This window comes from Larimichthys crocea, chromosome I, assembly GCF_000972845.2.
Source record: "Larimichthys crocea isolate SSNF chromosome I, L_crocea_2.0, whole genome shotgun sequence".
Taxonomy (NCBI): Eukaryota; Metazoa; Chordata; class Actinopteri; family Sciaenidae; genus Larimichthys; species Larimichthys crocea.
This window is the reverse complement of record NC_040011.1, coordinates 7,571,516-7,587,129: the sequence shown is the minus strand read 5'-3', so window position 1 is coordinate 7,587,129 and position 15,614 is coordinate 7,571,516. Positions and strand designations below refer to the sequence as shown.

Below are 15,614 nucleotides of genomic sequence, written 5' to 3'. Positions count from 1 at the left end.
GCCCTGTTTTCCCCTCTGTGTGTTCTCTTTGCCCAGCCAAGGCCTCTGTTTCCTCCTTTCCTCATCATCATAGCATTGATTTTTCTTCTTCGTTCTCCTCCACCTGCAGGGCGTAGGTCTATCAGTTCACGGACGGTTTCGAGTGGCCACAGAGAAGACGCTGTTTGCCATGCCAGAGACTGCTATTGGTAAGACTGTCCAGCTACGCTGTTTTTTCTTTTTCCCCTCAATGGAGGGAAGGTGGGAGGGAGTGCGCTGGTTGGCCCACATCAGTCTGAGTGGTATCTTGGACCATTAATTATGTAGGGGCAGTCATTTCAGATGCAGACCCAGCTGGATCCAGTTCATATGCATTCATAGAGATAAGGTCCTGCTGCATGGGAAGCTCTAAAGAAAATAAACCAACAGATAGGTGAGTTTTAGGGTGAAAATGGTTGGTTAAAGTAGAAATTAAGAGTGTACAGCCATGCTTGTGATGATCAGTATAAATAAAATTTGGTTTTAAGCGTATAAGGGGTAACTGTGTTTCCTAAATGGACAGTAGATCACATTATCTGTTCAAATAAAAACAAACAGATCTGTATTGTTCACAAGAGGAATTTCTTTAAGGCAGAATTAAAACACAAAATAAAAAAAAAGAAAATTCTGTATTATCAGCTCAGAGTAGAATAAAGCAACAAAAGCTGCGACACAAAGGATGAAGATTAGAAAGGTGCTAAACTTTGCTTGGACCCAAGAGACAGTTTATAATGTATTAAGAGCCCTTCCATTGGATGAATGAAACCTCGAACCTGTTGTTTCTGGAGACCTGTATGTCTGACCGGAGGCGAGGATGTCAAATGTGATTTGTCTGTTTTAAATGTCAGACAGAGAAGGCTGCTGCTCAACAGTGATTTAACCAGCCGCCTTGACAGTGTTTCCCCAGTGGATTCACACACCACTGTTCAGAAGTTTGGATTCACCTCTTACCTTAATATTTTTTCTTCCATCCTTCAATATTTTTAACGTAGATTAAAACATATCGCCATGTTTGTTACAGTAGCCCAGAACGGTCCACGGGCTGTATAGAGTGCGTAGAAGAAGTTCGAGAAGTTCATGTAAAATAAATTGAGGATCACACTTCTTATTTGTCACAAGAAAACCCGAGGGAGCAGCAATCTTTGCATCAAGAAAAACTGAATTGAATCAACTGAATGATTAGCTCCTTACCTTTATTTATTTAAAATTCAGTGTTTCATTGTTGATAGACTGATATAATCATATTGAGCCATTTCTGCTGCCCAAATGAATAATTCCTGACAAAATAACAGATATTGAAGGTTTGTTGCACCAAAACAAAGTTTCTTTACTGTTACTGTTCCATTCATCCGTAATCTGATATGCATTCATGGGATTATTCTCATGATTTTGATTTAAACCAGCCTTTCTGATCTACTGTACGTCCTGGGAGAAGCTGATCATGTGGAAATAAATTAAATCCACGTCTACAGAACACACAAACATGTCACGATGAGAGAACAGCGGGCCTGTGTATATTTGTAGCTCAACTGCAGCTTTCCCACAGGAACACTTATTCTGTTCGACCCTTATAGGGGGATGAGAAGTAAAAAAAAAAACAATCCACATCAGAGAGATGGGATCCAGAATGCTATTTTATTATTATTATGTATGTACTTCTTTTTATTTTCATATTAAGTCATGGATCAGGAAAAGTCTTTTCTTTTTCTTTTCGAGTTCTTTGTGTTTAAGTTTTAAATAAATTTAACATTATCTGCATTTGCATCATCTGAGCAGCAGATTATATTATATGTTTTTCAGAGCCAGTAACTCGTGTGGAAATGGCCTTTGCCAGAGTTTGCTCTTTAGCTAATTGACTCTTGTAGACAGATGGCCTTCTCCTGAGGCTCTGAGGAGATTAGTAACAAATCTCTAACAAACTAAGGAATTACAGCTGACTGGCTGGCACACACTAACTTGTTGTCACTTAAATGCAGATGGTTTATCACATTTCTATAATTGTATATTAATTATTTGCAAACGGCTATCATATCAAATCACGCCGGCAGTAAAAGCCTGTGAACTGCCCAGGTAGCTGATGTCTCTCCTCAGTCAGTGTATTCACTTCATAAACATTGTCAGTGGATATTGAGCAAAGAGCCACTGTCCCACTGTGGCTGGGCATTGGTGATACAAGTAGGGTCAAAGGGGGATAGAAGCAGGACAGCTTCTCTCTTGTAAGATGAAGACGGTGCAAGACTTTGATTTGGATAAGGCGATGTGATGTGAGACAGAGGTGGTATGTATGCGCTGTAAGGATCTCCACCTCTTTTCTGTGAGCTCAAATCTTATGTAATCTTAAACGTTTTAGAAACGTTGCTCCTGCTATGTGGATCTCAGTCTGCAGTTTTAATTTGCATCTGTTCATACTCTGATAAATTGTCTGTGTGCGCTCACCCCCCTCATCCTCTCCACCTTCCAAGGACGCTCACGTCGTGCTCGGTTTGATGCACAAACACATCAAAGTCAAATCTTCAGCTGATGCTTTACAATGCGGTGGAACCTGAGTCTGATGTCTGGAGCAGCTCAAGGATGAAGATTACGTTGTCAGCAGTGAGGAAATGAGTGTGACAGAAGGGAAAAAGCCGATGTCCTTGTTGATGCAGTCGGACTGTTGTGTGGGATTTTATCAAAGGCGAGGTCACAAGGAAGCGTGGGAGGAAATGGGACAGCAATTCAATTGCACAGGTTGAGGAATGGCTGTGTGACAGGACTGATGATTGTATCTGCATGTTTTTTTTCCTTTCCATTCTTATGTTGTCCAGAACGTTCTGTTTAGTCTCATTATTAACACTCAGAAATAAAAGAGGGATGTCCAGGTGTCTTTAAAACTCTCCCGTCACTTTGGCAAGAAGGCAGGAAATCTTTGCCAATCCTCCTCAGAGCTGCCGTAATCTCACTTTGTCAGTATTGTTTTTGTTAAAGGCACTCGGGCTTTCAGGTTTCTGCTCCAGTAGAAACGGCACATCCCCTCCGCAACCAGACACTTGGACTTCACACTGCACCATTCCCATTAGAGCATAGCTTTTAGAGATTGCTGCTGCTTGGAGATCACAGAATGCTTATTTTAGCCTTGATCCTGGGGGTTGAATGCTCTCAAGAGCCTCTCTTATGTGAGGGGTTTACTGTGACTACAATCACATTGAAGTATGCCGACATTATACAAGTTTCAAATGTGTTTGGCTGATTAGACCTCCTCCCAGGGCCGCAGTGATGCTTGATTGACGGGGATAAGTGCTGCAATCCATTATACTCTGCACACGACCTCTGACATGAAAAGTGCAACAGAGCAGTCTTTCAAATTCAAACTAGTTTGTTGACATAAATAGACCTAATGTCACAGTAAAATTGAGGCACACACAGCGAATGACCTTTTCATCAAATTTCGCCATTTCCTTTCAGTTGATTTGGGCACAACAGGTGTCTTTGCCAAGTGGCAACCTTCGTGGCTGTGAAGTGAAGCCTACATGGAAGTGCGAAAAACTCAAACGTCCACTTGAGGCTGGCTACAGACGAGAATCTCCATAAGCCCCCATGTTCAAATGTCCAACTTCACAGCAGAAATAAACATGTTTACAACCTGGTACAAAACTGTACTGAGTCTGAATTTTTACATAACTCACCTGTTCAAATTATGTTAAGGCTTACTTAAAGTTACGCATAATTAACAGTGTGGCCACATTGATTGACAGATGGATGCTGTTACAGATGACTTGTTTGAGCCAGCAGGCGTCATTCGGTCCGCCTCAGGTCAATCGATGATCCACGTCTTCGATTTTTAGATTAGCCGGGAGCCAGCAGATGCAAACGACTTGCATATGCTGTCCATTCTTTATACTGTCACTTTTCTAACATGTAGTACTACTACTACTACTACTAGTAGTCTAAGTGCTAATCTCTTAAATCAGCTGCTGTAGTGTTGAAACCCTACATGCACATGGCTGTCCATTGATCATGAGGGTATAAAATGTTTGCTACTGGCGTACGTATTTTCCCGAATAGATGAACTTGATCGAAAGTTGGGAATTGTAGTTACAGAATAACTTTGACATTATATACCGCAAATTAGCACTTGGTAGAGAATCCTGCCAACTGTAGTGAGGTTTATTTATAAGGCACCTCTAAAATGCTTCACAATAAAAAACAATAGATATATAGACAGTAAATAGCGTGCTGTAACAGGGTTGTCAGTAGGTTTCTCCCCACTCGTTGACATACGCCATAATTTACTTTTGCTGCTCAGTGTGGAAGTACTTAATTACTAACAAAGTGGATAAAACATGTCATCACGGGCCTGAAGTTTGGAGCATGCAGGGGTGACCTAATTACTCTGAGCAGCAAGCAACATCCTTTACATTTACATAATAGATGTTGTATTATGTAGGATGTAGTATTTTGGGGTGGGAAGCCAGACACTCCTACTGGCTAGAGGCGGGGTGCAAGTTGGGAGTAGACATTTGCTGTAGTGTGTATGTAACACTCCCAGCGAAGCTAATCGATGGCAAGTGGAGAGAAGCAGCTGTGTCACAGACCCTCCCCACGCCAGGGTAAAAAAAAAGACAGTGGTTCACAGGGAATGGGCCTTTTGTCAATGTTAAGAAACCACAATATAAAATACGAAAAACAATAATCCCTTTTCACATGGAGGATTTTTGACTGGTCAAGCACAGGTGTAACTAATAACACGAATCATGACTGCATCACTTTAACAGTCCTTGGAGCCGTTTAGGACGCAACAGGAATCATAGAGATAACTTTGATGTCATGTCTAAATATCACTAACTTTTACTGGTTAAACTTTTTTGAACCTGTACTTACAAACCCCTTTGCAGACGGAGCGTTTCCAGATGCATTTTTCATACAAACCAACTGGGTTTTTTTTAAAGGAGAGTTAAAAACAGCTGCTGAATTAACTTTAACCCTTAAAATGCAGAGATAAAAACAACAGACATGCTGTGATGTTAAAATTCAACCCAGTGTCTATGCAAATGAGGATGAAGGAGTGTAAAATTGTGAATACATGCAGTCAATCAAGAGGCCTAAAAACTAGAATGAAGGGCTGGTCCATTGTCCTGCTCTTCCCTCTGTTCATCACGTGATCAGGGCTTTACTTGTCCTTTAGGAGACCCTGGCTATAATTTATTAATGCGTCCCCTTCCACCACTCCCCTACCACTACCAACAACACTTTATAATTCACCAGATAGGGCCAAAGACGAGTGAATGAACCTATAAGGAAATGTGTGGCACAATAATTATTACTCATCACTTGAGCTTAAGATTATATAGATATAAAAAAATGTCCCAGGACAAACATTTACCGTTTATTCTTAAAGGATGAATTTCTTACTGTCATCAATGTAAAGACCCAAAACATTGATTTTGAGTTTCTCACTAAAGCTCCAAATGAATCCACAGCTAAAAATAGTCCCTAACTAATACACAGTTTGCTCATTAACCTCTTCCACTCCACACCTCCCATATTTTTGTCTTTTTTATGGGCGGGGCAGGGGATGTTTAGAGGGTGATAGTAGGTCAATAATAAACCACACAGAAGTGGAATACATCATCTGAAAGCACTGTGGATCACATTATTCTGTAATAAACATTGTGCTTTGTAAAATATTGACAGTTAAGAGTGTATAAAGGCTCAGCACATTATAACTGAAGTATACGATCACCATTTCCATGTTGTATTATGTCTCATAAGTTCATGCAGCAGTTTTATGTTTTATGCATGTATTTTACAATTTTTGGCATCTTCTCTTCTGGAAATTGTTCAGACACCCTCTTAATGTCAACATACTCTCTCACTAAATTGAAATGTCTACTGTGAGAACTGATCACACTTGAAAATAACTGGGCTCATTGAATCCACAAGAGTCTCTGCTTTCCAGCCATACCCAGCTTATGCAACTCAGACACGGTTTAGGGACCTCAGTGTGCAGAAATACTCTCCTTAAGTTGGAGAGTATTTCTTAAGTTGCAACTGGTAATCATAAAGGAGGCACGTCCGTAAAGGGGAGACTTGTGGGTAAGATGTCTTAAGGTGGGAGGTCATGGGAATCCTTCAGTTTTTGTATTGCCAAAATGTAGCAGCAAATGTAGTATTTAGTTATTTTTGGTGAGCCCAAAAATATTATTTTTGAATGTCTACATCTTCCATTTGAACCAGTGTGAATGGGATTAAATCCTTTGAGGAGTTGTGTTGGGCTCATTGCTCAAAGCATAAGCAGTATTCTGTCGTTACCAACTTTAAAAGTAATATAGTTATATATAGCTCATGACTACACACCCTTCTATCAAACACAAACACACTCATACACTGGCACATTCGTTAACCCCTTCTGTGGCGGGATTAACAGATTTAACCATGGCCCAGCTAGCATTCTGAACAACAGGCATAATCTGCCGCATTTATGATATTACATTTTCAACTGTGAATCAGGTCAACGTATCTAATCCGTCTCCCGTGCAAAGCCCGCCCCCTCATGCCACACTAAAAGCTGTCAGAAAACCAGCTGTGCCCGATGAAATCTCATTTCCTGTCAGAAACATTGAAATCAAATTGAAACATTATTGAAAATACAGAATTAATACAGATCAAAGTGTTTTGGTGGAATTCATCATCGTAAACGTTTGTAAGAGGCATGTATGGCTTTTTGTTAATACTTGTACTTAATCATACAAGTAACTGTTTTAATAAACAGTGCGTCGGTTAGCTGAGAAACATGTAGCACGAGGATGCACTATGGAAAGAGGGCAGCGTAACGCTTTAGGCAATGATCTGCTGGAAAACCTTGGGTACTGCCATTCACGTAGATGTTATTTGACATGTACCACCTACCTAAAGCATTGTTACAGACCCTTTCATGGAAACAGTATTTGTATTTTGATGGCTGTGGCCTCAATGAGACATAACAATGAGTTGACTTGTGTTGACTTGGCCTCCAAATTCCCAAGATCTCTCTCCATTGGAGCATCTGTGGGATGTGCTGGACAACAAGTCCGATCCACAGAGGACCCACCTCACAACTTACAGGACTCAAAGGATCTGCTGCTAACATCTTGGTGCCAGATACCACAGCACACCTTCAGAGGTCTAGTGAAGTCCATGCTTCGACAGGTCAGGGCTGTTTTGGCAGTAAAAAAGGGACCTACACAATATTAGGCAGGTGGTCATAATGTTATGGCTGATCAGTGTACATATACAGTGCTGTGAGCAATAATTTTTTGCATATTTGTAGTTAGTCGTCATAGTTGCTGAAGTCTTAAACCCTTAGAAATGGCTTTGTAACCCTTTTCAGAATGAGATGTTTTTCATCTGTTCTTGAATTTCTTTACATCGCAGCGTGATGTGCTACTTTTTGAGATGTTTTAGCCTACTTCACTTTGTCAGACAGGGTTATATTTAAGTGAGTTCTTGATTCAACAGGTCTGGCAATAATTCAGGCCAGGGTGTGGGTAGTGAAACTGAACTCAGCTTTCCAAAGAAATTCATGATTAAACAAGGGGGGGCAATTATATAATTTTAAAACTGCATTTTGAATTTACTCTGGTTATCTTTGCATAATATTAAAATTTGTTTGATGATCTGAAACATTTAAGTGTGACAAATATGCAAAAAAAAGAAATCAGGAAGGGGGCAAATACTGTACTTAATATGTCAACTTCACAGTTTTCTGGTCTACTCTAGTGTCGGTCACGTGGCTTTATTGGTGGTTACTTTGACAGGGTGAACAGTGACAGACGGTTCTGTTGCTTGTAGTGCATGAAGTGAAGTGCATGTGTATTGAAACTGTTTTGTTTTGACAGGGCTTTTCCCTGACGTGGGAGGTGGCTATTTTCTGCCGAGGCTCCGGGGGAAGTTGGGGCTGTTTCTGGCCTTGACGGGTTTCCGTCTCAAGGGACGTGATGTGCAGAGAGCTGGAGTTGCCACTCACTTTGTAGAGTCTAAAAAGGTACGGTCACTCGAGATGAACTCACAATGCCCTCATGAAAATTGTACTTGGCCATATGTAAATACAAGACAGGCAAACACTTTACAACCCAAACAACCTGATTTTTCCAGTATCAATTCATTATCTAACCATTTAAGAGGCCATTTTCTGTGTGAGTGTGAGTGCAGGAGAGGAGCATGGCGGTGTGGGGGTGAAGTTAAAGCTTCACTGAAAAGCCGGATGCTGAGTCACTTGGTGTCTACACCAACCTACACTGGCTGGTCCAGAGGCAGTTTGTGTTTGTCTTGCTGTTTGCATGAGGTCAGAGCAGTGGGTGGCAGAGTTTGTTTAGGACTGTAACCTTGGTTTTGAGGACAGATGACCAGCAGGGTGGATTTAGTTTATTTGTACAGTTTTTAGTGCAGAGTTTGACCAAAAACAAGGCCGGTTATCTGATTAGAAATGAAGGAAAAGTCTTATTAATAAGCTTTGGTTGAGAATAATAATATTCAGCTTCTTAAAGATCAAATTAAATCAGGAATGCAGACAGCAATGCATCCATTCATTGGAAGAAACCATGACCCAATTTCGTACTGTCTGGAGTGCTGGCTGATCAGTTAAAACCTGCACACAAAAAAACGAAATCAGCCAATCCTACTGTGCTGAGTTTTTTTTTTTTTTCATATAAAACATGTTTGTCTGCAGATAAACAAGCACATTTACAAGCATTTTTTTTTCCAGCGGCTAGTTTAATGTCATGCCTTTTTTCTCCAATAGATCCCAGACCTGGAGAAGGAGCTTGTAGACTTGAAGTCTCCCTCTGCCGAAGACGTATCCAAAGTGCTTGAATCGTACCAGAACCAGGTAAGACAAGTCAACACGTGTGAAGACTAAAATAAAATAATTGATATCCAAAAACAGCTTAAATACACAATGTTTGTGCTCTCTTGTGAGAGTCTCGGTGTTGATTGTGTTTGCTGCCCACAGAGTGGTCTGGATTCTGAGAAGCCTTTTGTCTTAGACAAGCACATGTCCGATATTGACAGGTAGGCTTTGAATTTCCATGTTTCCAAATATAAAAAATAATCTGACTCCATATCCATAGGATAAGGCTGTGTTAATCTATATTAATTACTGTAAAAAAAACAAAAAACATAACAATTAGAAAAATTACCAGCCTTATCCTTTTTAAAGCTGGAGGGTGATTTGGATCCATGTTGGTCGTTCTCTCCCCTTCAGGCTCTTCAGCTCTGGCAGTGTGGAGGGCATCGTGCAGAACCTGAAGGCAGACGGCTCAGAGTTTGCTAACAAACAAGCCGAGGTTTGCTCTTGACCTTTTTATAAACAATTTTTAAGGTACTACAAAAGATTGTTTGTACCTCTACGCTCCCTCCCTGCAGACTTGTTACTCCACCATCAGATAAATCCTGCTGACAGTGCTGGAATGGAGCCAGGGCTTTAGCAGTATATGCGAGTAATTAGTAGTTACCTCAGTTTAAGCACTTAATAGGGTTAGACTTAGTCTTGTGCCTCTTTGGCTGGACCAAAATCTGTGTGATTTTAGAGCTCGTAGTGGCTTTATTCCACTATTTTTTTATTTTAATGAATTATTTGAGTTATATCATTTAAACTCTCCCTCATATTACTGCATCCATTCAGCTGGTTCTTGAATTCGAGCCAATGGGATGGTGGTCAGCTCAGAATTTAAATATTTATTACAAACCCACTTCCATGTGTTACTACTACAGCACTGACTCACTGTCCTGCTTGAACATTAAATCTGAGTATCTTAAGCAGAAAAACTCCCTGTGTCCCGTTTTCCAGACTCTGTCCAAGATGTCTCCCACGTCCCTGAAAATCACCTTTAAACAGCTGCAGGAAGGTGCAACTCTGAGCTTACCGGAGGTGTTGGTGATGGAGTATCGACTGAGTCAGGCCTGCATGGTAAAGAAAACAACCTACTGGGAAAAAAAATCTTCATTTTCACTCTTGTAGTAAACATAGTTGGATTATCTTTAATTATCTGTGACGGGAGGTCAGTCAGGGGCCAGTTAATAAACAAACATTAATAATAATATTTGTCAAATAAAATGAATGACTGTTAGTCGTAATCTTCTTCAAGCTAAGCTCTTTTGACTCGTGGAACCTTACAGCATATTTGGCCAATTAAACACAGTGGTTTAGGATTGGTAAGAGGTGGCAAAATAAAGTCAAATTCATCCTCCATTTTTCATTGGCTGTTTTCATTGTCAACCTTTTGACTGTTGCTATCCTCTGTGATCTTTGCCAAGGGACAAATCCAGTTGCAGCAGCCCCGCTCAGGTCAGGTGTACTTGAACGTTTCACAGAAATCTCTGTGGCTGTGAAGTGAAGCCAAAATCTGCAGTTCCTCAACTGAACACTTGAGGCTGGCTGCAGAACGAGTCACTTTCCATAAGCCCCCATATTAAAATGTCCATGTTTTATACTGTTTGTGTGGTCTCACCGCTTCCTAAGTCTGAATCAGTTTATTTTCATTAATGATTAAAAGAATTATCGACAGGCCAAGCAGCACCCTGTCCAGATTTGGCCCACAGACCTTAAGTTGAGTATCATTATATTAGAGTAAAATCTAATAGTATCTCATGGGATTGTTTCTGTTGTTTTGCAGAGGGGCTGCGACTTTTATGAGGGTGTGAGAGCCGGTAAGTCACTGCAGTGCATGCACAACAAAAGTAGAATATGGTGGATGTTAATCTCAGTGATGTAGCCTCATTTTTATGGATTGCACAGATCCACGCGAAATGTAATATTGATTCTAAATGTTATTAAGATGATGACTACGTAATACTGATTGTCAGTGGGTGGAATAATACTGACTGATTCCTCTTCCATGTTGTGATTTTCTGCATGCTTCTAGTGCTGGTCGACAAAGACCAGAGTCCTCAGTGGAACCCGTCCACTCTGGAGGAGGTGTCAGACCAGACCATGGAGCAGTGCTTCTCCTCGCTGGGAGAGAAAGACCTCACTTTCTGATGTCTGTCTTCCCACCTTCAAACAATACACAGCTAAGCCTTTGCCCAAGCCTCCTGTCCCTTACATCCCTTTATGTTCTAGTCATGTGAGAGGACTGTGGTGCTGAGGATGAGATTTTATGACAAGAACCTACATAGGTCCTAGAGTTTTACTGCTGCTCCGAATCTGATTCATGTTCAAAGCAAGAAATCCAAAACAGTAACCGAAGAAGAAGTTGACAGACGGTGTGTCACACATGAAAAATGTTTGGTGTAAACTCTGCAGTGGAGTCTGTTTATTACACGAGCTGTACTTGAATTTGCAGCACAGCAGCATTAACGTGAAGATGACGGAGGAGAATATGATCTCACCACTGAGTGCTTTATTACATTTCCTGTGGGTGTTTGTTGATACGACACGGATCAGCACCATCTGTATTTCTGCTGTGTGGTTCTAAATCAGAAAATGCATCGCCTCCATGTCTGTAGTTTTTGTCTTTTTACGACCGCTTTCTTCTGTATTTTCACGCGTTACAGCTGCCGCCGACACTCCTCTGTGTGTGTAGCATTTCTTGCGGTGTTTATTGTGTATGCTAAATTAGGTGTGGTCACCTGCTCCCGATGAGGCATGGTCACCTTCGTCATCACTTCCTTCACGTCAGATCACTTCTTGTATTTCCCTCGGGATCAGAGAAGTATCTATCTATCTAAAGAACTGGAGAAATCCTGACTGAAGCAGCACCCAGTCCAGCCCTCCAGTCCACAGGATGCAATTTGTGGAACTAGGTTCAATAAAGTCTATCTTATCTTATCTTAAGTTTGGACAGTCTGACAGTTATAGTAGCATTACTGATCCCACACACACACACACAAATAGTTAGGGGTGCTGTTATCCGGTGTTTTTTGATCATTTAGTCAAGGTTAGTTAGTGAGGTTTTTCTTCCCTTCTTGGTTTCATTCAGATAGTTAAGACTGCTAATACTTGTTTGTATTATTGATCCTAATTCCTGACAATAAATAACTTTGTTTTCCCAAGTACAACTGGATTTATGTTACTTCTCTTTCCCTTCACTAGCTGGGTCACATCGACATGGTATTTTGTGTCAAATCCAAGCAGCTCTTCGAAGACAAATGGCTTGTTGTTCTGAATACACGACTCTTGCAAACATTTTAGAAGACAAATACGATTCCAACGATCTGAAACGTGTGCGGTATTGTGTCACTGGGTTTCAGTGGGAATGAAATCACCTCCCCAAATCAATAGCTGCATTATTTATGAGACAAACTGTCAGATTAGGCGTCCGTGCTGGAACAGAAAGCAACAAAGAGAGCTGGTAATGTAACATAAAAAGTTGCGTGCTCTCTGCAAGTGAATAAAACGACTACAGTTATTGAGTGCAGGAAGTTTTTATGACCTGCGTATAAAGTGTCCTTGTAAAACAGTAACAGGTCTTTATAAAAGCCCCTTTTTTATCAGCATGAAAGCACTAAGGTGCTGCACAGATATGAAGTCTAGAAAGTAAACATTTAAATTGCATGCCAGGTTGTAACGGTTGTTCTCAAACTGGGGGCAGACAGGCTGCAATGAGGGCGTGACCAGGGGAAAAATAGGGAGTATGAATGAGTTTAACTTATGTAAGGAAAATAAACTAAATAAAGAGTTTGCTGAGGCTATTATTGCTAACTTAAATCCTTTTGTATTAGTTGCCCCCCATTGTTAAAGGAACTATTTTTGCGATTCCATACCACTGTCGTAAATATGGACAGTTCTGATTATATTACTTATACATTCTTACACATAGCAGCCAGCTAATGTTACTTACTAGTCCAACAGCAAGAAGTCCAGATCAGTGTCTGTCTTTCAGTCTTTTATTTCACAAAGCTCTCACCAACCAAAAGGTCCCAGATTTACTCTTATCCGACTCTTATCCTTACACAGTCACTTTTTCATTTTCTCTTTTTAGCTTCTTCCGTCAACATCCTCTCTGGTCTTTTCACTTCTGTCATTATCTCCATAGAGGCTGCTGAGCCCGCTTACATTGCCCACTTGACAACTCCGGTTCTGGCATGACACTGACTCCCCTCCACCTCTTCCTGGTGGTCCAAAACACTTCCCCGTTGCTCTGAGGCTCATAGTCCAGGCAACCCGTCTAACAAACTGAGCTAACATTAGCTAACAGCAGCTATAGTTCGCAGCTGTCCATTAGGAAACTCTGTAAATCACACAATTGAGGCAGAGCAATCGGAGGACATCTGATGGAAAATCAGAAAGAATTTTCTCCACAACAATGATCCAGTTTCACCAAAATCAGTTAAATATGGTGATGTGCGACTTAGTGCCGTAAGTGTTAAGTATTTCTCGCAGGTGATCGTACCCTGATTACACGTTGGTGTTGCATCAAAATGATTTTAAATCTGTTATTTTATGGTAGAAAAGTTACAAAAAACAAAAAGCTTCTGGAGAGGGGCATTACAGAAACGCTTAAGAACCACTGGGTTATAATCTATCTACAGTATTGAGAGGAAGTCTTTTATTATTATTATTATTTTATTTCTCACGTCTGTTTTTATGTCTGTCTCAATAACAATCTCTGTTCAATAGTAGCATCTTTTTAATCAAACACCTCCAGTCTGTCTGAGGCTCTTTCAGCCTTCACAGAGGCTGACAGGTTGACCTCCCACATACTGTAGGCAATAAACTCCCATAAACACAGTCTGAGTCTTTCTCTTGACGTCACAGACGAACCTTCGCGCTTTATAGCTGCCACTTGCTCTTCAAACAAACGCTGGCCAGCACTCACTTCTAAATCCTTTTGTTTGTCCTTTATGTCACTGATTTTTAACCTGCTGTGTCCACATCTCATACAGGATGTAGCATATCCTCCTGGCTTGTTTGACAGGTACTTTAAATAAATACTGTCCAGTCTTTATGTGCCACTAAAGTGTTGAAAAGCACCCGAGTAAAGAGGTTGTTCTGGAGTTAAGAGAAAGAAAATAATGAAATGTTTCAGTAATAATAGAAGGCATGAATCTGATTTATTGGCATCACCAGTTTTTACACATACTGTATGTACAGTTTGCAAGTTGAATGGATATTGTATGGTAGGAATATGCAAAAGGTCACACATTTTAAGTTATTTTATGATGAAATATTCACAGGCCGACATGTATCGTCTCACAAAGCTGCTTTTCAGAGTGATTTTTCGGTCATTTGGCAGCAGGTAAATCCTAAAATCACTGTTCATCTGACAACTCTGGCTGCTGTTTAGTCTGTGGATCGTCAGGGGGATTGTGGGTACAAGAGTCCAAACCCTGTGGTCATGTGTACCGATAGAGGTAAACGTGAACATGGACTAATGCCTAATTTTAAACAAGCTTAAACAAAATAATAAATAATTATTATCACTTGCTTGACTTGCTGAGAACATTTGTAGTGAAGGGAACTTAAAGGAGCTTGCAGGTTCAAACTACCACTCTTGCTCCAGCTGGCAAGAAACTCTTAAGACAGTTTATTTAAACATAAGCTGATTGATAAATTGGCAAATATCTGTGGAGTTCTTACTTGAAAATAATTAATATAATAAATTGATCAAACATTTACTGGATGCTTTTCTTTGGTTTGGACTGTTGATTGTATAAAACAATCTAAATATATCAGCAGTCTGTAGGGTTATGTTATAGACAAATCAAGTAATAAAAATACAGTAATAATCAACAGTTTAATTAATAATGAAAATTATTATTAGTTACAGCCCAATCTCACAGCCCATTGGTTATCATCTGATGGCGTTTTAGCCTCTGGGGCCCTAACAATCAATGTTTCTGGGCTTCCAGTGTAGCCAGCATATATTTTGAGCCAAGATTTCCTCTGCACTCCAATCAGCAACTTGATATGCAAGATTTAGGACACATTTCTGATAATCTCTATAAACAGATGTCTGCATATGAATGCAGATAACTTTTAATAAGCTAATAAAAATGTTATTTTACAGCTGATGGTTTATGAGACTGCACTTTGGCCAATGCATTCCCCTTCTTTTGCTCTTTACGCAGACTTCTACAACCAAGATCCACTCATAGTGATCGGTCAATACTACTTGAAATACAAACAGAAACCAGAATACTTTCGGTGGCAAAATCTTGGTCCCTTGTATTAATATGCAGATATCTGTTCATAGAGATGAGTTGCAGCCCTAATTTAAACCGTCCCAAAGGGCAGTACAACCTTCCAGAATTTGCCCCTCAGGGAATCTAACCTTTTTTTGATGAATCCTAGATAAAGTGTTGGATGAGTTTGACAAATGTACCACCATCTCCCGTCTCTGTCAAAACTCCTGCTGGTATGAAATAATTTAAAATGGGTGACCTTTAAAAACTTCATTTTCCAAAAGGAAGCATTGGCAGCCTTTTAGCCGGTGTTAAACACATCAACTGGAAGACACAGATGTTTGAAATAAAGACAGGCGTCCACAGTGACTCATACTTTTGACTCTTTCAGTCAGTCTCTTCATGGCCGTCCGAAGAATGAAAATCAAAGTCACTGCTTTTCTTTTAGACGACCAAAAGACTGATGTTTGCCAGAGTTATAAAGGCTGACACTCCTGTGAATTTGTAAACACAGATGA

General features: G+C 40.3%; 1 protein-coding gene across 1 annotated transcript in view; it reads left to right on the top strand.

The window, feature by feature from the left end:
* The window catches only part of hibch (3-hydroxyisobutyryl-CoA hydrolase), a 34,190-nt gene extending 22,160 nt beyond the window's left edge, over positions 1-12,030 (top strand). The window contains exons 7-14 of the mRNA XM_010733149.3: positions 110-188; positions 7,872-8,017; positions 8,774-8,860; positions 8,984-9,042; positions 9,236-9,317; positions 9,821-9,940; positions 10,647-10,680; positions 10,896-12,030. Coding sequence (XP_010731451.2) covers positions 110-188; positions 7,872-8,017; positions 8,774-8,860; positions 8,984-9,042; positions 9,236-9,317; positions 9,821-9,940; positions 10,647-10,680; positions 10,896-11,011 — 723 coding nt within the window. The 3' untranslated portion in view covers positions 11,012-12,030. The remainder of the gene's footprint in view (positions 1-109; positions 189-7,871; positions 8,018-8,773; positions 8,861-8,983; positions 9,043-9,235; positions 9,318-9,820; positions 9,941-10,646; positions 10,681-10,895) is intronic.
* Positions 12,031-15,614: the final 3,584 nt, after the last annotated feature.